The 24,814-nt window shown below is 37.3% G+C and overlaps 5 protein-coding genes across 12 annotated transcripts; 3 read left to right on the top strand and 2 right to left on the bottom strand.

Moving 5' to 3' along the window:
- Positions 1 to 376: 376 nt before the first annotated feature.
- Positions 377 to 2,430, top strand: LOC127565548 (uncharacterized). Of its 3 annotated transcripts, none has more exons than XM_052004553.1 (2): positions 377 to 445; positions 2,095 to 2,430. In XM_052004553.1, exons 1-2 carry the CDS (start codon positions 418 to 420, stop codon positions 2,331 to 2,333), a joined length of 267 nt encoding a protein of 88 aa, XP_051860513.1. In that variant the 5' UTR covers positions 377 to 417; the 3' UTR covers positions 2,334 to 2,430. The 3 variants fall into 3 exon arrangements, with proteins under 3 accessions (XP_051860513.1, XP_051860514.1, XP_051860512.1); XM_052004554.1 differs by lacking the exon at positions 377 to 445 and adding an exon at positions 1,245 to 1,370; XM_052004552.1 differs by lacking the exon at positions 377 to 445 and adding an exon at positions 1,878 to 2,006 and having other exon boundaries at positions 2,071 to 2,430.
- A 1,426-nt stretch (positions 2,431 to 3,856) lies between these two features.
- On the bottom strand, positions 3,857 to 9,679 carry LOC117569478 (calcium channel flower). Of its 2 annotated transcripts, XR_007954869.1 has the most exons (6): positions 9,524 to 9,679; positions 9,160 to 9,286; positions 7,030 to 7,237; positions 6,858 to 6,965; positions 5,043 to 6,610; positions 4,434 to 4,583 (listed from the first exon to the last, which is right to left on the bottom strand). XR_007954869.1 is itself a non-coding variant. In XM_034250645.2 (5 exons), the coding sequence occupies exons 1-5, from the start codon at positions 9,524 to 9,526 to the stop codon at positions 4,436 to 4,438; spliced, it is 594 nt and encodes a 197-aa protein (XP_034106536.1). In that variant the 5' UTR covers positions 9,527 to 9,677; the 3' UTR covers positions 3,857 to 4,435. The 2 variants fall into 2 exon arrangements, 1 of the variants encoding a protein (XP_034106536.1); XM_034250645.2 differs by lacking the exon at positions 5,043 to 6,610 and having other exon boundaries at positions 3,857 to 4,583; positions 9,524 to 9,677.
- Positions 9,680 to 12,193: 2,514 nt separating this feature from the next.
- Positions 12,194 to 17,423, bottom strand: LOC117567413 (myb-like protein Q). 3 transcript variants are annotated; one of them, XM_034247389.2, is made up of 6 exons: positions 16,360 to 17,423; positions 14,379 to 15,289; positions 14,096 to 14,314; positions 13,219 to 14,028; positions 12,624 to 13,161; positions 12,194 to 12,583 (listed from the first exon to the last, which is right to left on the bottom strand). In XM_034247389.2, exons 1-6 carry the CDS (start codon positions 16,598 to 16,600, stop codon positions 12,507 to 12,509), a joined length of 2,796 nt encoding a protein of 931 aa, XP_034103280.1. In that variant the 5' UTR covers positions 16,601 to 17,423; the 3' UTR covers positions 12,194 to 12,506. The 3 variants fall into 3 exon arrangements, with proteins under 3 accessions (XP_034103280.1, XP_051860502.1, XP_051860503.1); XM_052004542.1 differs by having other exon boundaries at positions 12,194 to 14,028; XM_052004543.1 differs by having other exon boundaries at positions 12,194 to 14,028; positions 16,393 to 17,423.
- Positions 17,424 to 17,931: 508 nt separating this feature from the next.
- On the top strand, positions 17,932 to 21,705 carry LOC117568322 (kelch-like protein diablo). 3 transcript variants are annotated; one of them, XM_034248901.2, is made up of 6 exons: positions 18,533 to 18,689; positions 18,781 to 19,611; positions 19,671 to 20,362; positions 20,421 to 20,610; positions 20,672 to 20,859; positions 21,018 to 21,705. In XM_034248901.2, exons 1-6 carry the CDS (start codon positions 18,543 to 18,545, stop codon positions 21,040 to 21,042), a joined length of 2,073 nt encoding a protein of 690 aa, XP_034104792.1. In that variant the 5' UTR covers positions 18,533 to 18,542; the 3' UTR covers positions 21,043 to 21,705. The 3 variants fall into 3 exon arrangements, with proteins under 3 accessions (XP_034104793.1, XP_034104792.1, XP_034104791.1); XM_034248902.2 differs by lacking the exon at positions 18,533 to 18,689 and adding an exon at positions 17,932 to 18,352 and having other exon boundaries at positions 20,672 to 21,705; XM_034248900.2 differs by having other exon boundaries at positions 20,672 to 21,705.
- Positions 21,706 to 22,777: 1,072 nt separating this feature from the next.
- On the top strand, positions 22,778 to 24,468 carry LOC117568323 (zinc finger protein 771-like). Its single transcript, XM_034248903.2, has one exon. It carries the CDS (start codon positions 22,876 to 22,878, stop codon positions 24,094 to 24,096), a length of 1,221 nt encoding a protein of 406 aa, XP_034104794.1. The 5' UTR covers positions 22,778 to 22,875; the 3' UTR covers positions 24,097 to 24,468.
- The last annotated feature ends 346 nt before the right edge of the window (positions 24,469 to 24,814 follow it).

The following is a 24,814-nucleotide window of genomic DNA, read 5'->3' as shown; positions in this document are numbered from 1 at the left end:
GCATCAAATTGCGCAGCCTGTAATCGATACCGCAGAGGATCAGTTGAGGATCTATCACAAAAGACAAGCGATTTTATGCTACATTAAATATTATCAAAAGCAAAATAAACCATATGAAAGCATTAGATAAGTGGCATCTGCCCAGACCCAAATCAAATGTGGGTATCAATAACGTTTTAGTTAGGGTTTTCAAATCAAGATATTTTGAATAAGGAAACCCACAAAAAACACACAACAATTCCTTATTCATTTTCAGAGTAGGCTTTTCAATTTCTATAAATGTAAAATACTTTATTGGAACATTTTGAATTTATAGCAAGCCTTGACTCTTTATAATGGGCGCCCAGATAAAAGCATAACCACAGAATTAGGACAACCAATTCAATTTGTGGCCATACGAAAAGTTTCGATATAGTTATGTATTTTTCAAGTGCTGCAATTTTCGGTAACGATCAATATTATCGCTAACGATCAATATAATCAGAAAGCGAAGAGCGAGTTGCATGAATTACCGTCTTGCGTCTTTGACACAATAATAATATATCTACCAGATATCGTCATCTACAATGCCGGTATAGATGTGTGGGAAGAAGGAATTAAAACAAAAAAGAAAGTTACAGTCGAGTGTGCTCGACTGTGAGATACCCGCTACCCATTTTTAATAAAGGCAAAATATTGCAGTATCATTTTGAAAATATACCGAAAATACTAAAAAAAATACTAAAAATATACCAAATGATATGTTTGGTATATCAATATAGTACACCATTCAAAATATTGTCGGCCAAAGCAACTCAGACCCATAGTAAGTAGGCGTTTTTGCCCATACAAAAGTATTTCTTTAATAACTTCCACAATTTTGATCTGATCGCAACCAAATTTTCAGGAATCATAACTACTATAGTAATTATTGTATATACCAAAATTCGCAAGTGGGCGTGGCAAAAATTTGAAACAAACTTGATCTGCGTGCAAACATAACAAATGCTGTCGAAAAAAATTATAGCTCTATCTCTTATAGTCTCTGAGATCTAGGTGTTCATACGGACAGACGGACGGACACACAGTCGGACAGACACACAGACGGACAGACGGACATGGCTAGATCGTCCCGGCTGTTGACGCTGATCAAGAATATATATACTTTATAGGGTCGGAGATGCCTCCTTCTGCCTGTTACATACATTTCCTGCCGGCACAAAGTTATAATACCCTTCTACCCTATGGGTAGCGGGTATAAAAAACCGCACAGCAGATTGAAAGAAAGCCAAAACGAAAATTTATCGTTTTACTATTGTGGAGTTAACCAATAGCAGCCAAGAAGTATGCAACAATTAATTTTGGATGCACTTCAAACGCTCTGCCTGAAAGTATGCTACAAATACTTTTTGCGAGCGTGTACTTGGCCTCAAATTCCACTTCATCTTCGAATTTTCGAAAACATAAAATCAATTTCATTTTGTATATTACTTACGCTTATTTTCAATTTCCTATATTTAAATTTTACTTGCAAAATAATTAATTAACTAACTATTAGCTATAGGCTATGTATTTTAAACTCGAGAGCAGAATTTGACTTCAAATTTTTAGTTTTCCTTCACATTTACACATGTATAAGGAATTTATTTAGAGAGTAGTCAAAAGTATATACTTTACCTAATTCTTAGAAAAAAATCTTATGCAATTTGATACAAAGATTGCGGAGATAACGCGTAACAAACATTTTTAATATAAAGTGTACATAACACACGCCGCAAATCCTTCAATGAAATTAAGTTCTTTGAGACAGCTAAGACTAACTGACCCACATTTAATGATAGTAACCTCATTACGCTAGCCTAAAATTTGAAGTCAAATATTTGATCAGTTGTCTAAAATTTGCGATAATCTCTTATGTAGTGCTTAGTATAAAAAGAGCAGTCAGTTGTTCAGTTAGCATTATAATCATTTGCATCTATAATTAATTATCAATATGTTTTCCAACAAATTCCTGATTATGAGCTTCGGTGAGTTACAAGGATATTTGAAATACTTTTGAAGGAATTCCTAATATCGTACACATTTTTGCAGCTCTTTTCGCCGTGATCCTTGCAGTGTCTGGCGCTGAAATCAGCGATCGTCGCTACCGCTGGCCTAACTCTAATGAACAGGAGGCTGACGAGAAGGAGACTGATGAAGATGATGAGGAAGATGACGAGGATACTGACAATGGTAATGGCCAAGAAGAAGACCAACAAGATGATGATGATAATGGTGAAGAAAGCCAAGAAGATGCCGAAAATGATGACGACAATGACGACAATAATGAAGAAGAAAGCGAGGAGACTGCTTAAATCAAACTTCACAAAATTTCACAAAATTCCATTTAAAATGTTATCCATCATTTAAAGCTACATAAGTTACAAAAAAAAATTGCAAACTATAGAGTTAAAGCCGTTAAAATATTTTTAAATACTTGAAATAAATATTGTTGAAATTAAATCACAACAAAAATTTTAATACAAAAACATACTTTTAGTTAATTCCAAACCTTATCAATTATTTCCACAATTACTATATGTTGACTATTACCAAAAAAAACTTTCGAACTTTTGATAAACTTGAACAGGAGCTTGCTGATAAAGTTGTTGTTGAAAAAACATGAGAGATTAAATTTAGCCGAGAATTACTTTGAGTTGTGATTAAAATAAATGCGTTCCAATAGATAACGAAATCTAGGGCAGTAGAACTAATTTCAGAATATTGTTCAAGAATGTCCCTTACATTTGCAATATTTAATTTTTTAAATATAATTAACAAAATTTTTAAAGTTTAGTTTTAGACTAAGACGCACTCTTTTAATTATCATAATTATACCCGGTACCCATAGGGTAGAAGGGTATTATAACTTAGTGCCGGCAGGAAATGTATGTAACAGGTAGAAGGACGCATCTCCGACCCTATAAAGTATATATATTCTTGATCAGCGTCAATAGCCGAGACGATATAGCCATGTCCGTCTGTCCGTCCGTCCGTATGAACACCTAGATCTCAGAGACTATAAGAGATAGAGCTATAATTTTCGACAGCATTTGTTATGTTTGCACGCAGATCAAGTTTGTTTCAAATTTTTGCCACGCCCACTTCCGTCCCCGCAAATCAAAAAAATTGTATAACAAGTGTAATTTTAAAGCTAGAGCTACGAATTTTGGTTTGTACAATAATTACTATAGTAGTTATAATTCCTGAAAATTTGGTTGCGATCAGATAAAAATTGTGGAAGTTATTAAAGAAATGCTTTTGTATGGGCAAAAACGCCTACTTACTATGGGTCTGAGTTGCTTTGGCCGACAATCTGGTACATTGTGTCGTTTATGGTATATTTTGAATGGTGTACTATATCGATATACCAAACATACCATTTGGTATATTTTTAGTATTTTTTAGTATTTTCGGTATATTTTGAAAATGATACCGCAATATTTTGCCTTTATTAAAAATGGGTAGCGGGTATCTCACAGTCGAGCACACTCGACTGTAACTTTCTTACTTGTTTTTCTATAAAATATCTATCCAGCTTATCCGCAGCATCGTGTGTGTTTAGATTTGGATTAATTATTAATTATTATTATTAATTTCTCGAAAATTTTAATTTGTAAGTTTCCAAAGTCGTTGCTATTCGCGATCCGCCGTCGCGAAAGCTGTCAATAATAAAGTTTAGTTTTGATTGCTAACCAACATTATTGTTATTACTTGTATAATAAATTTTATTTAACATAATTTAATTTATGCATAATAATTCAATTTCATTATGGTTTACATACATTTATTTATTTATATTTTAATAAGTATTTGTATTATGCATTTAAATATATTTTAGGTATATTTAAACTATGACTAAAAGTAAACTTCACATAATTATGCCTTCGTTCAATAATTTAAGTTAATTATGCTCAATTCAATTACATACTTGCTTTACTAAATTTTAAACATGTTTATTTTTATTTGATTGTGTTAAACAAGGAAACCAAAGTTGGAATGAATACACAGCAAAAACAAAAATTAGAAACAGAAAACGCTAAAACATTTAACACAATTAACTTTTACAATTAGTAGACGGTTCTTTAAAAAGAGGTTTCTCTGAGGTTCGCCTCTCTGCCTTATCATTTTTAGCTGTTTATGTTTATCAACATTGTCGATGACTCTACACCGCGAGAGATCCTAACATACTTGCGACGCAGTTTGATGATAAAGTTTGGTCGCCAAACAAATAAATTGCACACGTTCGTTCTTCTATATAATTAGGCATTTGTTTTCCGTTGATTCTGTTTTCACTTTGCTGTTCCTGTTATTGTTATTGTTGCTGTAGGTGCCTTTTATGCGTTGCGTTGCGTTTTGAGTCTTGTTTTCTCATCGCACGTTCCCAGCCACGTTGCACGATCCGCTGATCCCTTCATCACACATTGCTGTCCGTGCCCACGGCTCCGGTGAAAGAGAACGGCTGCGCATTGTTCACAATGCCCGCCCGATCGTTCGTCGTGGACGCAGCATTTCCGCCGTATCCTGTTTGCTGTGCCGCCGCGCGCATATCATCAGCGGAAGCTCTAAACAAGTAAGATAATAAATAATTAGTTAAAAGCAAATGAAGACTACACAAGTACTGATAAAGATAATACTGGGAATAAAAGACAAAATTAATAGATCACTAAAAAGTTTGTGTGCGAACAAAGGAATCGTGCATTGCCAAGGTCCAGTCGAAAGAACAGAAATTCCAATCATACAATTGGTAGAGATTATTCAAATAACACTGGGTTTGGAGGTCTAACTATTAAAGGAAAAAAGAGGCGAAAAACTCAACAAATCTAATTCCAAATCCATTTCCAAATATTTTAAATGGAGAACGGATTCAAACTACATAAAAGGAAATCAAAAATGGAATACTTAAATTATCGATCAGTTAGCTACGCAACTATTAAAGGAAAAACTATGCACTACAGAATTAAACAATCATTTTGAGCTAGTTGACAACATAATAATTTTTGATTGCCTGTATGTTAGCGTACTTCTTGCTGTTGCTGTTGTTCTTGGTGTAGTTGTTGTTGTTGTTGTTGTAGTTGGCTTTTTGCTGCATACTGGACTGTTCTGGGGCAGTTTGGCATTTACAATTCATTAGCATTTAAGTATATATTTAAATTGAAGCATTTCATTCTTTTAAGTTAACCAAATATTTGATTGAGTGATAATTTTTAGTGTTGCATTCGATATGAAATCAATATACATTATTTTTAACTATGTAATTTGAACTAGTTTTGCAAGCTAGGACTCTTCTCTGGCTACCAGTAACACGTTATCATATTGAGATTATGCAAGTAGTATTTATTAAGAGATAGAGAGCAAGCCACATTGGATGCCAATATGGATCCACTAGGATGCTGAGTTTTTTCTTTTTCTTCTTTTAGATAATGTGTTGCGAGTATTGTTTTGCTGCGAGTTACTATTTAGGCATAACAAAAACTTAATCTTAATATAACTAATATAAAATAAATACATATGCTCTAAATTGTAGGGAATGTGTCTCTGTGTAGGGCCAAAGCTGTAGTGAGATTACGTCTGAGAACTGATTTGTTTACAATATTTAGAAGTCAATTATGAACAATTCAGGTATACATTAATAGCTCGAAATATATATAGATATATATATTGTGATATGAAAGCTAAACGAAACATTTAACAATTGAATTTGATTGGCATTCAAGCAATGCATAATATCAAGTTAAGAGTTTCCAATTATAGTTGTACAATTATTGCTCAACGATTCATAAATTTACTTTTAATTTGCATTTGTGTGGAAGCTGCTCATCATTCGTTCCTTTAGGTTTGTTTTCTAGAGTATTGATTTGATTTGTTTTTTGTTATCAATAGAATTTTCTCACTAAAAATAAACTTTACATATATTTATATATATTTTATATATATACATATGTAAATTGTTATATGTATTTATGCATATGTATGTTTAGTATATTTAACTGTACTTTTAACAACACCGTCGCACTCGACAAAAGACATTTAAAAATGGAGAAATGCAACTACATGCAAAGGACGACAAATGACCAAACAACATTTTGCAAACATTGTGTTTAGTAACAATTATGAAAAGTTTCCTTTAGTTTTCTTTTGTTTTTCAAATTGGTGGGGTGTTTTTTGTATTATTTATGATGTTCTTTTATTGTTTTTATTTTTTTGGTTTTCGTTTTTGTTTTTCACTTTCAATTGGAACGAACACTAAAAGCTATGCGCCATAAAATATTTGTTACTCAATATTTCATCATGATATTTCTTTGTCTAATTGCCATTGTATTTGTTTTAGGTTTTCATTTCTTTTCGGTTTGGGGTGTTTGTGTGAGTATCTGCAGTGAAGGTGTTTTTGTGTTTATGTCTGTGTTGGAATTGTTAATTGGTTTTGGCAGTTTATGCATTTAGTTGGCGTGTTTATGTTGGACGCCAAACATCGGGGTCTTCCATGAGTGTGATATGTTGATCGCCGCCCATTTGCATTTGGCCGCCCGCCTGGTCGCCTCCCATTTGTGTGGGCGATGTGGCCGCAGCAGCCATGTCCTCGCGCGAAGCTCTAATGTTATGCATATATTGATATTTCGTGTATTTGGTCGATTTAATTATGTGTTAGATAACATTAGTTAGAATTGTAAGCGTAATCACAGCGCAAGCACGTCAAGGAATAGAGAAAACATTGGTTTCGATTAGCATTTAGTGCCTTCTCCTCCTCTTATCATCATCTTCACTCTTTACACGATAACAGACTAAGAGACTAGCCAACTAATTTTGTTTAGAGCTTACAGCTTGCTAACAATACTCACTTCTTGCCTAACGCCATCATGCCGTAGACGGCTCCAGTTGCGAAGATTAAGCCGCTGCCAAAGAGACTCGCCAAGCCGAAGCACATGAAAATGGGCGGCACAGCCAATCTATGGACAAAAAGAGATAGTAATTAAATGGAGTGCGCAAAAAGAAACTGAGTGTGTTACTTACGCGCAGTAGAGACCCGCTCGGAAGTACATTGGCTTGGCCTCCACCTTACCCGCCACCTGATCGACCTGCTCGATGCAGGGAAAGCAACAAGGCGCTTCCAGCGCCATTACTATAAACCCGGCCAGCATTTGAATGATGCCAGCGACCAAGCATGATACATCCAGTGTGAGAATCGAGACGACGTTCCACAGACCGAAGAGTATGGCAACTGTAAAAGAAAAGGTCTATTAATAAGTGATAATACTGATTGAAATCAGAGAGTTTAAAACGTAAATGAAATCACATTTTAAGACTGAATGTTTGTGAAAATAAAGCGTAACCAAACCATCCACAACATAATCAAAAAAGGGGCGTTATTTTCTGCTTTTTCAACATACAAAACCAACATAACTAATGCATAAATTATCTATTTAACGATTAATTATATACATATGTATATAACTTCAATCAGTGCCAACTAAAAACGCCTACCACATTTGGCCTCATTATTGCACGCAATTTTTTAACATGTCGAGCGTAATCTAATCGTTGGAAACTGACTCATCCAACTGCTAAATTCGCTACAAGGTTGAATTCTTTTATTTTTCTACAAAAAAAAAAAATAATTTAACAAAGAGAAAGAATAATAAAATACATTATAAAAGTGCTACGCGGAGAGCAGAGAAGCGTGACAAAACCTGCAAAAGCACTTGTTCAAATTGGAGCACTGCGGTGATCTGACAACTGGACAAATAAATAGAGAATAAAGAACACATTGTCACCGACTATCTGTCCGTCTGTCTGTCTGTCTTCTAGTTGCTATAAGCTAACGATCCATACCGATGAGGTAAATGATACTATATTCAGGCACATGCCTACGAAATTATAATATTTAAATATTTTATCAGCTGAAAGCGTAGTGCGAGCTTAAATTCGACTGATAACAATTGTAACAACTAAGCAAACGAATGCCTTAATGTGTTAATTAAGTCACTTGACTTCGTAGATAATTGTAGAATTTAGAGATTTGCGATTTCCATAATTATAACCTAGGGTATTATGAAACTGAAACCTTAAAAGATAAACAATTGAAAAGCGAACTCGTTCTACCGGTAAACTGATCTCATTTTTGAGGTTTTTGAGGTTATTGCTCTTATTATTCATAATCAACATTTTAGTGTAAGCACGAAATAAATAAAAAACCTGTTTAAGGAAGCCGCAACAATGATTTGCATACATTTGAATTAGTTATTATCATGAAACATACCGCAGAGAATCGTTGAACTCATTGCAAAAATAATAATATTTTCTCATTTTTCTTTTATTAACTTTTCTGATTACGAAAGTAAGTTGCAAATAAAATTCTGTGTCATTGACCTTCCACTTTTTCCTATTTTACATAAAGCGGAACTCGTAAAAGGTACAAATAACATATAGTATAGTATATTTCCTATTGAGTTGCAATGTTGGTGGGGCAGGGAAGGAGAAGGAAGTGCGGTTTGAATGTCATGGCAACTCTGGGTGGGAAATAAAGAAAACACAATAAAGTATTACGCAAAATAACAGCACTCTGTGAGAGAGAACCAGAGAGAGAGAGAGAGATAGCGAATGTGGGTGGGAAAGTGCAAATAGAGCGTAAATGTTGCTGATAAAATAAAAATAAATAACAATAAAAAAAGAGCCATGCAAATTTAATGACAATTTAATGTGCAAGGAGAACAAAGAATTCAGAAACGCTACAAAGGCAACAAAAGTTATGCATTCTGTATGTATGTGCGTATAAAGGGCACACATATCGACACATACAGACAAACATTTCTGTATCCTTTTGTCTTTATCAATGTCAGGTCGAAGAGCGAGCGAGCGAGTGTGCGTGCTATGAGTGTTGTGTCGGGCGTGTGAGTGTTGGGGGTGGCACACACACACACATTTACACGAACACGCGCGCACAGACAACAACACAAACACCAGCGCATATGTATACACTCACACACATATACACATTGTACACGACGCTTTGAATAGATAACATGCAAGGCCCATTAGAATAATAAAAAATCGATGCAACTAACAGTTGTAAATGCTGTTCTTGCCATTTGTTGTTGCTTCTGTTACTGTTACTGTTTTTGTTTTTGGCTTTTCAATACTCACAGAAGGAAGCAACGATGCCCAGCACTCGACTGCCATATTTGAGATACCAGGGCGCTTCAGGACCGCCAGCAGGATCCGGTTGTTGATTGGGTCGCGCCAGCAGCCCCGTAATCTTTTCCGCAAGCGACTGCACACATAAGAACAATGCAATTGATATGGTGATTAATCATAGTCAGTATTATGCATTTGAAAAAATCGACAAATTCGGCATGCAGTTTTCGTTTTTTTGTGACGCGGCCGCTTCACACATACACATACACGCACAAAAACACCTTTGCACACATGTACAATTCACGTCAGCAAAAACTTTGGCCGCGTTCAAGTTTTGCGATTTGCATCGCAATGCACACACACTTTTACATACCATTTTGTTAAGCAACTATTTAAACTTAAATTATATTTATTGAAACACAAATTTAGCAATTTTATGCTCTTTTTTTGACCAACGAAAAAACGCAGAAGAGAATGAAATGCAGAATAAAACAGATAACTCAAGACAATCGACTCGTCGTTTATTTAGCGTTGCCACCTTTCAACACTTACAATTCAATAAACTGTCGTGCTCCTCTCTTTACAAATAAAAATGCTCCTCATGTGGAATTCAAATTTAACATAACATATAACAGCTTAACGCATTTTCAATGGATTATCATTTGCTAACATTGAAAAAATGTTTAATTATTTTCTGAAAAACATTACCCATTTCTCAGTTGTTGGTTGTAAAGAAAAACACAATTTCTGTTGCTGGTTCTCGGGAGTACAAAATAAAATTTGAACAGTTTTATTGCCGGTTTTTTTTTTCTTTTTTTGAAAAATATTGCCATTGATTTTTGGGTTGCACATAAAATGAATAGACGGGAATTTGGTAATTAAGGGAGGGGATTCAGATAACTATATTATGAGTAATTTTGTATTTTAACGTTGCGTTGTTCTCGTTTTCGTTAACTTTTTTCGGTTCGGTTTTATTTTTTGTGGTCTACAATTTGCCATTCGTTTTTTGTTATATATTAATTGTTTTGGACGTTGTTTTTAATCGACAAAATTTGATGTAATTGCAAAGGCAAAGTAAAAAGGTCGGTATTGAATGGGCATATGATCTAGACTTAGTCTACGGCAAGTGTAGAGTTTCAAGAGTTGGAATATGCCTCTCAAATGTTTTGAGTTTTAAGTGTGTAGACTTTAAAGTTTAAACTATTATTGTATGGGGGTCCAAGTAGTTCACAAATTTATCGGATTGGTTTGCTTAAATATTAACTTAAATGTTGTTTTTAGCTGTTCTCGTGGTTTTGAGTTTAACTGCACGTTAACTACAGTTTACTATTTGCTATGTCTATTGATTTTGAATTTGAGAAACATAAATTAAGATTAAGTAGATTTGAATTTGGAATAGTGTGGGTAGATTTACTTGTAGTATGGTTAAAAGCCGTCGCTTTTCATGTTGCACATAATCGGCATAAACATAATCATAAATGTAATTTTCTCTGTAGTTAATACAATTTATAAATTTTCGTTGCGATTTCTTTTTCATATTGTTGTTGTTGTAAAAGTGGTTTCTATTGTTTAATATTTGATATTCATTGCAATTTGACGATGGTCGGTCTATTTGTTGGGCGCAAACAAATGCACAATGAAATTTCAAAAAGTTGAAGAAAAAATTGATAATAGGAAAGTACAAAATAAAAAATTGAATGTGAATTTCATTGCACATTTGTCTGACGCTTATTGAACAGCATCGATATGTTGCTGTTCAATTTGTTGAAATTATAATGCAAATTATAAGATTTTACAATAAATGAAAATCTGTAGAAATTAATACATTGAATTTCGAAAATAAAAAAAAATAATGTGGCTTTTCAAAAAGCTTTAAAAGTCAATTATAAAATGTTGGAAAATAATTAAAGATTTCGTTTCTGTATGAAATAGAACCATTATAAAGGCCAGTCTGTAGGCAGCAGCAGGAGAAACACTTTATCACTTTAAAATGTTGTTAAATTCGTTAAATTTATCATAGGTTTTCTCATTCTTATTTATTGGATATGCTTGCCTGAGATTGCCCCGCTTTTCGCTTTTCACTTTTCACTTAATCTTGGGATTTCTTGCACTTGCTTGAAGCTGTCTTTTAGTTTTCTTTTGCGGGGGGCAATAAACAAGTTCTTTGTCGCCTGAATTATTATTAAAATTTCTTATAAAAACACTTGTTCGGTTTGTGGGTTAGGTAATGTATGCATGTTGTATGTTTATGTAATGTATGTATGTATGTTTAGTTTAATAGTAGTTGTAGTTGTAGTTGTCGTAGTAGCTAGCCGTTTTGTTAAGATCACAATTGTGCTAAGAAATACTATATCACAATTAATTATTTACAATCGTTATTATTTGTATCTTTTTGCTCACTTGCATTACATCTTAAGTTGTAGTGTGTGATTGGGCCGGCCGAGGGGGGGCCGCTGTTGGAGCGGGGTAGAAAGTCATGCAACACGTTGCATATTAGTTGGTTTTCCCCATTTGATTTTTTCACACACCTGCACACATACATATTTCGTTTGATCTTCTTCACGTTTGTTTAAGGTTATTGTATAAAAAGTTCATTGCTCACTGCACAATGAACGAATCTACAATTAATGAAAAGTATAGAAAACAGAAGCTAAGCTTTCTTTTCTTTATCGTTTCGTATTCTATCATATTCTTTCTCTCTCATTTATCTTCATTCACTTTTTTGCTTTTCTTTTGACTCATCTGAAACTCTAATTAGAAGGATACCTTGCTTCGTTCACTTTTTCGTTCGCTTACTAGAATTAAAAACAAATTTAAACATAACATACTAATTTTAGAGAATCGCATATCATTTCGTATCGCATTGTACTTTTTTGAACTTTTCTCTTCTCTCGTGTCTAACTTTTCGATACATAACAAAAAATATTAATTTTGACTGAATTTTTTACAAAATGACATGAGTTTTACTGGAGCGGAAGACTCTCTCTTATAATTTCCCCTTCATCTATAAATGTAACATTCGTGTATTCTTTTCTTCTTTCGATTTTTGTTTTTTTTTTTTTTTTTGGTATCAAAATGTTTTTACGTTAATTACAAAAGTTTTATACATTCCTTGCTGTTTGTTAGCTATTTACAATTCAATGTAGAAAATGTTGAAAAAATGCATCTCGAAAATGTGCGCTTCGAGAGATCCATGGAAAGTCTGTTAAAACATATAGTATTCAACGGTTATTTAACGGTCCTCTTATGCTGCCTACATGCTGGCCTTTTGACTTAGAAAAATGCAAATAAAGATGCAGGAGAATTTTGGTTTTTAGGAAGTTTTTGTGAAATATTACCAAAGCAAATTCTTTGATTTAGCAAAACACATTTGCTATAATATTTTTGGTAAATGTGAAATTCGTCCACGAATTAAAATTGGGCGTAAATGTAAGTGGCCCCCTGTTGCTGTTGTTGTTGCACTTGCGGCTGATGTTGTTGTTGTTGCTGCTGATGTTGTTGTAGCTGCAATTGTTGCTGCTGTGCCAGTGGTTGATGCGATTGCGCACGCTTTAAGATGCGCAAATTGGTGCCCGATGCCATGCGCTGCAATTTGTGCAGTGTTTGAGCATCTGGCGTTGAGCTAATGTTGCTGCTAGATGCAGCGCCAACAGCTGCTGCTGTTGGCGAGTTAAGTGAAACCACCGAAGCAGGTCGTGGACGCTGCTGCTGCTCCGGGTTTGGTGTCTTTTGTGCTGCAGCTGCTGCTGTCAGCATGGCAATCAAATCGATTCCTGTTGTTGGATTGCTTTGTTGTTGTTGTTGCTGCTGCTGCTGCTGTTGTTGCTGCAGTAGTTGTTGTGTGTTATTCTTGGTTAAAATGCTTTTGACAACCATTGGCTGCTGTTGATTGCTTTGCTTATCACTCTGCGATTTGGTACGCGAACGTTGTTGTTGCTGTTGCTTGAGAGCCTTGGCCGCCTTCTGCTGCTGCTGCTTTTCCTTGCGTATCAAATCAAAGGAGCTGACAATCTGCAATGGCTTCTGTTTAGCATTCTCACCATTTGTTAACGGCTTTCCATTGCTTACCTTCTCATTGCTTGCCGGCTGTTGGGCATCATTCTGGCTTTGGCTATGAAACAGTTGGCGTTTGCTACTTGTTGCAGCTGGTGTTGTTGTTGTTGGAGTTGGAGCTGTTGCTGCAGCAACAGCTGGTGTTCCCCAAACTGCTGGCACTGCTGCAGTTGTTGCCGTTGTTATTGTATTGCTGCCTGCAGCCACATTCAGTTGCTTATTGTTACTGTTGCTATTCCGCTTGATATTGCCATTGCAAATGTTGCCGCTGCCGTTGCTGTTGCCATTCACATTGCTGTTGCCATTGCAACCAGCGCCCGACTTTCCATTGAGATTATTCAATTTAACACCATCCAAATCACCCATCGACTTGTGTCGCTGACGTCGCGACGTCTGCTCCTTGTTCTTGTTGCCATTGCTGTTGATCAGCATTGTGGGCGATGCGGAATTGGCGGCACCTAGAATGGCCCTGGGACTGTGCTGGCCAGAGGATTTGTTACGACGAGTCGTCGATGGCTCGACACCATTGCGTCGATCATTCACCCACTTCTTCAAGCGCTTAACAAATGGCATGATCATGAAGAAAGAATTGGAATTCTTGCCCAATTTGGCTTTTGATATGGCATCGTTCTTATTGACCGGCAATGCATCAATGCGAAACCAATCACAGCACTTAATCTCATTACGCGTGCGCGGCGCAAACTGCGTATCCAGCGGTATGTTGCGCACTATATACAACCGTGTATATTGATAATTGATATGAGCCTCAATGTAATCATCCGCATCAATGATGTCCGTAATGTCAAAGCCCGTCTCCTCATACACCTGCAGTGGGTAACAAATGCAATTAAAAAACGAACGAAATGATTTAAATAGGATGTAATTGACTTGCCTCCCTGGTGGCACAGTGTGCAGGATTCTCGTTCTCGTTGATTTTACCCTTAGGAAAACCCCAAGAGTTACGAGCAAAATATGATTGCACCAGCAGACAATGATTGAGATCCTCTGATACAAGTATGGCGCCATATGTGGGCACCGATAGCTTATAGTTCTTCCATTCCTCCAATATCTGTTCGACTGTGCCAAAATGCTTGTTCAGAAAGGGAATGTGCTGCACATAGATACCGAGTAATTAATGTTTAATTCAATTATAATCATCAAACACAATGATTTACCTGAAAGATCTGCATGGCAAATTGTTTGATGCCAACAATGGGCAATTTCCGTTGCAGCTGCAGCTGCTGCTGTGTTATTTGATCAACGGCATCCGTGGCTGGGGCACAAAAGAAGTCCAAATAGAACCAATGAGCCAACTCAATTTGAAAGCAAATGCGTATTAGATTATTAAGCTCCATGTCCGGCACATTGATGATGAAGCGGCTGGCCAGATCGTCGAGTATATCGGACGGAATTTTCGATTTCTCTGGCAATTTAATGCTGGACGACTTGTTGCTGTTGTTGTTATGGTTGTTAGTGGTTGCTATAATGCCTACGCCTCTTGTTGTTGACGATGTTGTCGTGGTCAGTGCCGTCATCGGTTCCTCCGAGGAGGAGCATGAGCTCCCATAGCTGTTGGCCGTTAAGGAGTTGCTGGATGTGCTTGAGTTAGTCGATGATATGGATGAGTTGAGGCGTTGCTTTTGTGCGCTATTTCCTCCATGCTGCTGTTGTTGCAGCTGCAACTGATGCTGTTGTTGCTGTTGCTTATGATGTTGCGTCTTCTTCTCGATGGCAATGGGCGCACTGTGAACGCCAGTGGGCGTGACAGCAGCAGCTGTTGTTGTTGATGTTGTTGTAAACACCGCGCCCGTTTTTAGCAATTGATTTAATACATCATTCTCAGCTTCGTTATCAGAATGTCGTCGTTGTTGTTGTTGTTGTTGTTGCTGCTGCTGTAGTTTGAGCGCTGCTGTTGTTGCCTTCGCAGCAACTGCTGACAATTGCTGATAAGACGTCGCACTATCGCTCCTTGTGCCATTCTTATTATTGTTATTATTATGTATGTGATTGTTGTTGTTGTTATTGATATTGTTGATGTTGAGCACCTTTTGCAAAGTCAGCGACGCAAGCAATGCCAAGTTATTGACTTTAAAATGAAAATACAAAAGATTACAAAATGTTTAGATAAGACAATAAGACAATTGCTAATGGAATTGTTATTTCTGTTAAACATAATTATGATCACCATGAGTTGTTGACTCCCTTAAGCATGTTATCGATAACCGATCGATAAATGTGATCAACTAAGCAGCTAATTAAACAACCCAAAACCTATAACCGACCTTCAAACACTATTTTGTTGGCACCTTGGCCTGCAGTTTTCAGTTTCTCAACAAATACTATATTTAATAGAAAGCACCTTGAAAAAAACTGCTGATTAATCATTGATAATACGTATACGTAATATACGTATTATTCTATTAGTAGTGGAGACTTCTACAATTTGTATACGATCTGAGGCAGGGCCAATGATCTGCAAATTGCGCAACAACAAAATGTTGAAAACAAAACAAAAACAATCACAATTGCAAACACTATTCATTGTTACTGACTGCTTCGTGTTTTGGCCTCCAAAAAACTACACTGGACTAAGACGTGGGGGCTCAGTTCAGCGACCTGCCTTCGAGAGCATTGCAAGCGACGCGACTGCGCTGCAACTGCGCGCGTGGAAAACTACTGAGGCGGAGAGATAAAAATACTAACAACCAGAGAGTGAGTTGGGGACAGTGCTGCCACTTTTGCCAGTTTCTAACTAGATCTAGCCATTTTTAGAGTTGGTCAGTCAATTCTTATTTCATATCCGAATTTTAGCAACTTTTACTGACTTAGTGATTTGTGTTTAATTGAGTCATTAAATGTTAAATATTCGTTGCCTAAAGAAGCGAAATGATTACGACCTTACTTCGCTTATTGACAATAGGCTTACACATTTTTGTTTTTAGCAATTTTACTTTTAAATCTCTGGCACCACTGGTTGGGGAGAAAATCGTTGTCTCTCTCCCCTGAAGTCTTTATGCAGTTAGCAAATTTTGTAGTCAACATAATGTTGTTACTATATGCATGCAATTATCGAAATCTTCGATAACGATTGTAGCAACAATTTGTCAATGTCTAAATTCTGAAATATTATGAGTAAATGTGTGTGATGGAATTTACCGTTATCATTTGGATTAGAGTTGCTTTCTTTACCCGGAGCAAGTGGAGCGTTGTTGGTATGTGTTCTAGTTGTTGTTGTAGTTGTTGCGGTTGCCAAAACGGCGGTTGCTGCTGCAGTGCTGCGTCTCTGTCGTTGCTTGTGCTGAGACGCTGGCGTTGACGACGACGTCGACGAAGTGGCGGCTGAGGCAGCGGCAGCTGTAGCGACGACGGCGGTATTAAAGATAGGAGCTATTTCCATAATATTTCGTATATGCTTTTGTTTTAATTTTTTATTTATTTTTTGTTTCGTCTATTCGTTAATCAATACAGCTTTGACGTGATTTTTGTATGTATTGCAAAAGTTTTTTGTTATTGGTTTTATTTATTTGTTTGTTTAATTCACACTAATTTCATGCGCAAGTCAGTCTTCGTCTTCCTCTTCTCGAACTTTTTTTCGTCACGTATCTTTGCAATATCGTGGATCGCGCTTTTGTATTAGTTGTTGTTTTATTTGTAAATATGGCTGCCAATCGTCGACAATTGTTGTTGTAGCTATCTGCTGCTTCTGTCGCACAAATTTCAATTTCCAATGCAATTGTTGTAATTCATGGTTTCGATTGTTGTTGGTACATGCATTTCTTGCTGCTCTCGCTGCTTTTCTTGTTGTTGTTGCTGATGTGTGGCAATCAACATTATCTGTTTTTGTTTTTATGTTGTTTTTGTTTGTGTTGTCAGCCATCCACAATTAAATGTGTCGCTAAACAGAAACAAAAAGTCTCCTACTCTCCACTCGACATGCGTACGCACACAACCAAACTTGTATTTTCTCACGTACTTTCTAAAAAAAAATGAGGCTGCCTATATGTGTGTGTTTGTGTGTATGTGGTTTTTGCGTCACTCGTATTTACTTCTTCAAATTGTTTTGTTTGTTGATACTTTTATGCGTATGTTATTTGGGTTTAATTACATATACTTTGAACTTAAATTTATTAATTATTTTGCACTATTTTTAATAGCTTTTAATTTTTTTTTGGAAAATGCTTCCTCGTCGCACTTATACATACATATGAAAGTTATACACAGAGGTGGAGAAATATCGATGGCACTACTAACGTATCGATGTTTTCAATATTTATTTAATATCGATCTTATTATCGAGAACAAAAGTTTTGTTGCCAAAATACAAATTATATTTTTTTTACTTCTAAAAGATATTTATTATATCACAAAATTTGAAGTTAGATTTTATTAAAATACCAATGTATGCAAAAAGCTGACTTGAATTTATAAAAATATAGTGTTTTGGAAATGTTTTACTATCGGTATCGTCTAGAGAGTATTTTCACCATGTGCGATAGCTATACATCATGTGTGACCATTCAAGATATTAATTAATACTAAAATAGTAAGGGCTCTTCAAAAAATACACTAACTTATTAATCTGTTTTCTAACAATGAAGCAATTTTTTTAAGGAAAAGATGTGGCTTTTACAAACATTATTGACACACTGCTGAGAACTTAATAAAAAGTCAAATCGGTATTTTGGTATATTTTTCGATGTACAATCCAATATTTTGATATTAAGTTCGCTTGGTCACGCTGTATCTTCCAACGAGAAGTCTTTGATGAAAATATTGTGAAAAATTTTGTTTAATGTGCGAAAGAAGTGCAAGTGCATTATCAAATTATGTTCGAAGTGCTTACACAATGCACAGCATTGTTTGTCGATTCTAAACTACTGCAATAATTGCAGGAATAGTTACAAGAAAACGTCTGTTTTGCAATTGTTCGATTTTTCCCACAAGACAACCAACGTTCTTCAGTGTGCAAGTGAAGTAAAAATCTGGTGATTTGCGCAAGCAATTGCTATAATTTGTAAACTCGCAACGCAAAAATTATTCAGCACAAATGTCGCTTTAAGCAAGCAGCAAAATTGCATTTTCGAACATTTCCGCCTGCACCTGGTTTCCGTGGACGTGCTTTGGATCCGTGGACAACAGAGACGCAAAGGTATTGGAAAGATTACAAAAACAAAATTTAGAGATGAGCGCGTGACAAACGTTTGCTCACGCCCACAATGCAGCAGCAATGAAAACAAATGCAATAAAATGAAAATTAAAATCCAATTTCAAATTGAATATACAAATGTGAAAAATGTGCTCTTAGTAAGCATTTAAATAGACATACTTATATTATTTTCATGTACACATACTTAGAATATTTTGTTGAGTATGTTTTGTTTGTAGAGCTTCGTTCAAGTGCGCTTATTCACGCACACATCTCCAGTTTTGCGCTGTATGCATTGCATATGTGTTTGTGTGGGCGGCGGACAAAGTCAAAGGCAAAGGCAAAGAAGGCGTAACATTATTAACTTGAATCTTCTCCACTCACTCTCTTTTCTTTTATTTTTTTGCTTCCTTTCGTTTCACACCTTTTAGATAGACGCCGTGTGGGGTTGGGCATCCGCCCCGCTGCGCTTAGCGGCGAATAGAATGGGCGATCCTTTGCTGCCGGGCTCCACCGGCCTAGGCAGCGGTGCTGCCGCCACAGCCACCGCTGCTGGTTCAGGCACAACGGGCAGTGGGTTAGGTGGTGGCGGTGGCAGCGGCGGTGCCGAACGTCCACCGTCGCCCGCCCGTCTCACGCACACGTCCGAGAAGCATCCGAAAGTAACGCTAACTGAGCTGAATATGCTGCGTCGCCATCGTGAACTCTGCGACGTCGTGCTCAATGTGGGCGGACGCAAGATCTTTGCGCATCGGGTTATTTTGAGTGCATGCAGCTCGTATTTTTGTGCCATGTTCACCGGTGAGCTGGAGGAGTCACGACAAACGGAGGTCACCATACGCGACATCGATGAGAATGCCATGGAGCTATTAATCGACTTTTGCTACACCGCTCACATTATTGTCGAGGAATCGAACGTGCAGACTTTGCTACCAGCCGCTTGTCTGTTGCAGCTCGTCGAGATCCAGGACATTTGCTGTGAGTTCCTCAAGCGTCAACTCGATCCGACCAATTGTCTGGGCATACGCGCCTTTGCCGACACACACTCCTGCCGCGAACTGCTGCGCATTGCCGACAAATTCACCCAGCACAACTTCCAGGAGGTGATGGAGAGCGAGGAGTTCCTGCTGCTACCCGTGGGCCAGTTGGTGGATATCATTTGCAGCGATGAGCTCAATGTGCGCAGCGAGGAGCAGGTCTTCAATGCGGTCATGTCCTGGCTGAAGTACAATGTCGCCGAACGGCGTCAGCATTTGGCACAAGTAAATATTCTATTCTTGCTGCTTCACTTGATGTTTAACTAATAAATGCCCTTTTGCAGGTGTTGCAACATGTACGCTTGCCACTACTCTCGCCCAAGTTCCTAGTCGGTACTGTGGGCTCCGATCTCTTGGTGCGCTCCGATGAAGCCTGTCGCGATCTGGTCGACGAGGCTAAAAACTATCTGCTGCTGCCGCAGGAACGTCCATTGATGCAAGGTCCACGCACACGTCCTCGCAAACCCACACGACGCGGTGAAGTGCTTTTCGCCGTGGGCGGCTGGTGCTCGGGTGATGCGATTGCCTCCGTTGAACGCTTTGATCCGCAGACCAACGATTGGAAAATGGTTGCGCCGATGAGCAAGCGACGTTGTGGCGTTGGCGTTGCCGTTCTCAATGATCTTTTATATGCTGTTGGCGGCCATGATGGCCAAAGCTATTTGAATAGCATTGAACGCTACGATCCACAGACCAATCAATGGTCCTGCGATGTGGCGCCAACCACATCGTGCCGCACCAGCGTTGGCGTTGCTGTTTTGGATGGCTTTCTCTATGCCGTGGGTGGACAGGATGGTGTACAGTGTCTGAATCATGTGGAACGCTATGATCCCAAGGAGAACAAATGGTCCAAGGTGGCACCGATGACCACACGTCGTTTAGGCGTTGCTGTTGCTGTCCTAAGCGGTCATCTTTATGCAATTGGTGGCTCCGATGGCCAATGTCCGCTCAACACCGTCGAACGTTACGATCCCAGGTGAGTGTTGCTCTTAATTTTTCATATTAAAATTTGTATTGATTAATTATTTAAACAGGCAAAATAAATGGGTTGCTGTCAATCCCATGAGCACACGTCGCAAGCATTTAGGTTGCGCTGTATTTAATAATTATATTTATGCCGTCGGCGGACGTGACGATTGCATGGAACTGTCGTCCGCCGAACGCTACAATCCCCTCACCAACACCTGGAGCCCTATTGTGGCCATGACCTCTCGTCGCAGTGGCGTAAGTGAAGGACATGCTCTTAATTCTATTGCGCTCTACTAAAATCTCTCTGATGTTGCAGGTCGGTCTGGCTGTTGTCAATGGGCAGCTATATGCTGTGGGCGGCTTTGATGGCTCCGCCTACTTGAAGACCATTGAGGTGTACGATCCTGAGACGAATCAATGGCGCTTGTGCGGCTGCATGAATTATCGTCGCCTGGGTGGCGGCGTTGGTGTTATGCGTGCACCTCAGACTGAGAATTATATGTGGTGCGATAATAGTTTTAGACATCAGAATAATCAAAAATTAGTTGAACTGCATAACTAACTCAACTATAATGTCATTTCTTTGCATTTGTCCTTATATTTAAACTTACACACATAAAACATACTACATATATGCTAACACACACACACAAAACACGCAGGATACGCAAGGATTCTGTCGTCTGATGGGAGCCGAAGCCGGCGTCGTCAGCGCTGCCCTCGCAAACGTTGCCGCCGCCGCACTTCTATTAAAAAAGGAACAGGAACTCCAACAACAGCTAAAAACTGCAAGAAACAACCACATGAAATAGTAACAGAAAAAACATACCGACAGACAGTTAACTGCTACAACAAATCGAAGCCAAATTTTTTCCAGCGGTTATAAGTTGATGATAGACTTAAGCATAAGCATAATTGTATAATTGATACTTAATTGTTAATCGTTTCCCCCATTTGATGGCGCGTTAAAAATGAGAAATGTTTGTTGTGTCGCGCGTTTTTAACAAAATATGCCTAGCTTTAGTTTAATACACACACTCACACACACATTCTCAATTACACGTTACACTCAATCAGCCCAACACGAACACACACACACAAACCTAAATATATATATATTATATGCTAAACACGATGTACTGTAATATTTATTAAGCTAAGTAACTAAATACTACATGTTCTTTGTAAAGCAAACTAAAACAAAACTAACTGTTGGTTAAAATTTCATGGAAATTTCTGACATGCCTTTTCCCCCTTCTCACCTCTCGCCACATCATTCATTTACATTTATATAACACTCTCGAAAAAACAAAAACAAACAAAATACAAAGCATTGAAAATCAAATATACTATATTTAAGCTATGCTATCGAAGTGTATTAGATATATACAAAAGAATAATAATAATATTAACTTCGTAACTGACCGCGTAAATAATAAGTGTGGTTGACGTTTCGAATTTGTAAATTGTTTCAGCATAAAAATCACAAGCGAGATAAAAATTTACAAATAATTAATTCTTAATGAATAGTTGTTCAAAATAAGCGCCAATAGATTATCATGCTTAAAAAACAAACAGTAAACATACAATGAATTGTAGTTGTAATGTACTATATAGCAAGTACGTAATCTTTTCAATAGCAAAATTAACAAAAAAAAAATGCATAAATGTATGAATATAGTTATTAAGTCGAAAAATCTATCGAAAATTGATGCAATTTATTAAGTGTTGTGACAATTACGCCACAACACAAAGCTAAGGAACCAACTCGAAATAACTAAACAAAAAAAAACAAAAAGCTATGATTTTGCTTAGTTTTAGGCCTGTTTGCATTTTATTTATTTATAAAACACATATACAAATATACATCTTTATATATATTTCGTTGTTGCCCTTTAAAAAAAAAAAAAAACAAAAACTAGCATGCATACACACAACACCACATTTATAATTTATTCATACATTATTTATTCTGGATTTATTTTGATGCCTATCCACATGCACTCTATGATAATTAAATAATAATTAAAACGTTGTTAACTTGACAAACACACACATTTGATGTTTGCAAAACCACATAAAACTTAAGAATAGCATTTAACTACACTAATTTATATATTTAGCATTAAGAGAATAACAACACTCACTCTCAAGCGTAAGCAACACGTAAATAAAATAAAACAACAAAAGCAAACAAAACTAAAATAATTGCACAGTAAATAAAGAAACAATATGATATCGGACATATGTATAAGAATATATACATATTCGCGATAGTTAATACAATAAAACTGCCGTATTTTAAATTGCATTTCATTCTGGGGGAAATTTGAAAATGCCAACTATCGATTATTTGCGCGCTATGGCTTAGGCTAGGCTCGATAGATTGCTGCTGTCAGCATTATCGAGAATCGCAAATCTATCGATAAGTCACGGTACAAAGAAGCGACGAATCAATACATTGGGTATACTTGTTGCACGAATGTAAATTAAATACATTTTATACGTAGTTCTCTAATTATGGAGAAGGTATGCCGTGTTTGCCTCAACAATTCCGATGGTATGGTCGACATATTCGGCGAGGAACAACCGGAGGAGGAGGAGATCAGCTTGGCAGACATGCTCAACGAATGCATCGATTGCAAGATTCGAGTGGACGACAACTTCCCCAAGTGGATCTGTTGGACCTGCTACTTGGATGCACAGATCGCATTCAAGTTCAAGCGCAAATGCGACCAAAGTTACAAGCTGTTGACTTTGAAGCAGGAGGAGCAGCAGCATAAGCAATTTCCCGTGGATCCCGATGAATTTTGTGCCATACTTGAGGAACTGTCCAAGCCAGACGAAAACGTCGTGAAAGAGGAGCCAGATGAAAATTGCGACTGCGAAGAGGCTGTTGCTCCCAGCACTCCAGAGCGAGATCCGCAGCAAGACGCTGAAGAGGAAGAGGAGGAACAGGAACTGCCGAAGACGCCACGGCAGCAACCGCAGCAGAGTTTTGATGAGCTTATGTCGCCGCCCTTTACTGGGTTCCGGGAACCCGACTCCAGCCCAAGTCCTTATTCGATGCGTCAATCGGCAAGAACAAGAGAAATCGCTAAGAATTTGGAATCGGAGCTGCAGCTAGAGTCGGATGACAACAGCCCAAGTGATTTTAGCGCTGACGAAGATGATGAGGATTACATTGACAACGTTAACGACAAAGACACCGAGAGAGTGCCACAGGCAGGTCGTCCACACGAATGTCCCGAATGTCCAAAGGCTTTCAATCGCCTGGACACGCTCAAATCGCATATGCGCACGCACACTGGCGAGCGTCCCTACTCGTGTCCGCATTGTCCGCGCAAGTTTGCCCAAAGCCATCATGCCCGGGATCACATTAATGCCCACAACGGACAGCGACCACATCAGTGTCCGCATTGCCCAAAGGTGTTTACCCAGAAATCCAATTTGCGTGCACACATCATTTTGCACACGGGCAAGGGAGCATACAAATGTTCGCACTGTTCCAAGTCCTATGCTCGTAACTATGATCTGAAGACACATCTACGTATCCACAGTGGTGATCGTCCCCACACATGCAGCTTCTGCTCCAAGGGTTTCAATCGCCGACGCGATCTCGAGCGGCACATTCGCCTCCATACGGGACAACAGCCCTTCAAGTGCTCAAATTGTGGACAGCGATTCTCGCGCAAGGATCAACTGCTTATCCATGAGCGTAATCATGAGTGTGAAGTTTAAAATATGAACCTTTAAGTGTACATATCCAAGTATGTTATCTATAACATACATTTACTAATACTGAAGCAGTTCATTTCGTTTATAAAATGAAATGAATTTTTTTTTGTTAATGGAATTTGTTTGCTAAGCAGATAGAAAATTTATCTGAAATATTCAAATACCTCCTCTTTTAATTTTTTTCTATAAACGTAATCGAAAAAAAAGATGATTTAAACAAACATTTAAATGTACATATTTTAAAGCATAAGTGTCTACCGTAACTATCAAGAGTCTACAGTATTATTAAGCAGTTAATTTAGTTTAAGAACTTGAGAAATGAATTATTTTTGATATGAATTGAAGAATTGAAATTTGGAATATTGCATTAAATATTCAAACTAATTAAGTAAGATTTAGTATAACTTGGAATTGTTTAATTTCTACAATTTTTTTTATTGAACCATTTGTTAATCCTTAGTACAGAAAATAATTGTGCAAATTTTGCAGCAAGTGTATTATTTTTTGTACTTTGGAATTCTATGATATATTTTTGTTGAAATAAACAAATATTAAACAGTTTTTATAATGAAAATAATTAGTTATATTAATCTTTCTTTCTGTGATTTATCCTGCTATTGCTAATCACTTATGTAATTTGTTTCCATGTTTATCTTATGGTGTCTTCTTTAACCTTAAAGCGTCTTTGAGTCAGAAATTAATGGGAATATTTAGCTTAAAA

The sequence above is a fragment of the Drosophila albomicans genome, chromosome 3 (genome assembly GCF_009650485.2).
Source record: "Drosophila albomicans strain 15112-1751.03 chromosome 3, ASM965048v2, whole genome shotgun sequence".
In the NCBI taxonomy this organism is placed as follows: Eukaryota; Metazoa; Arthropoda; class Insecta; order Diptera; family Drosophilidae; genus Drosophila; species Drosophila albomicans.
Note: the sequence above shows the minus strand (reverse complement) of the source record. Positions and strands in the feature narration are given on the sequence as shown.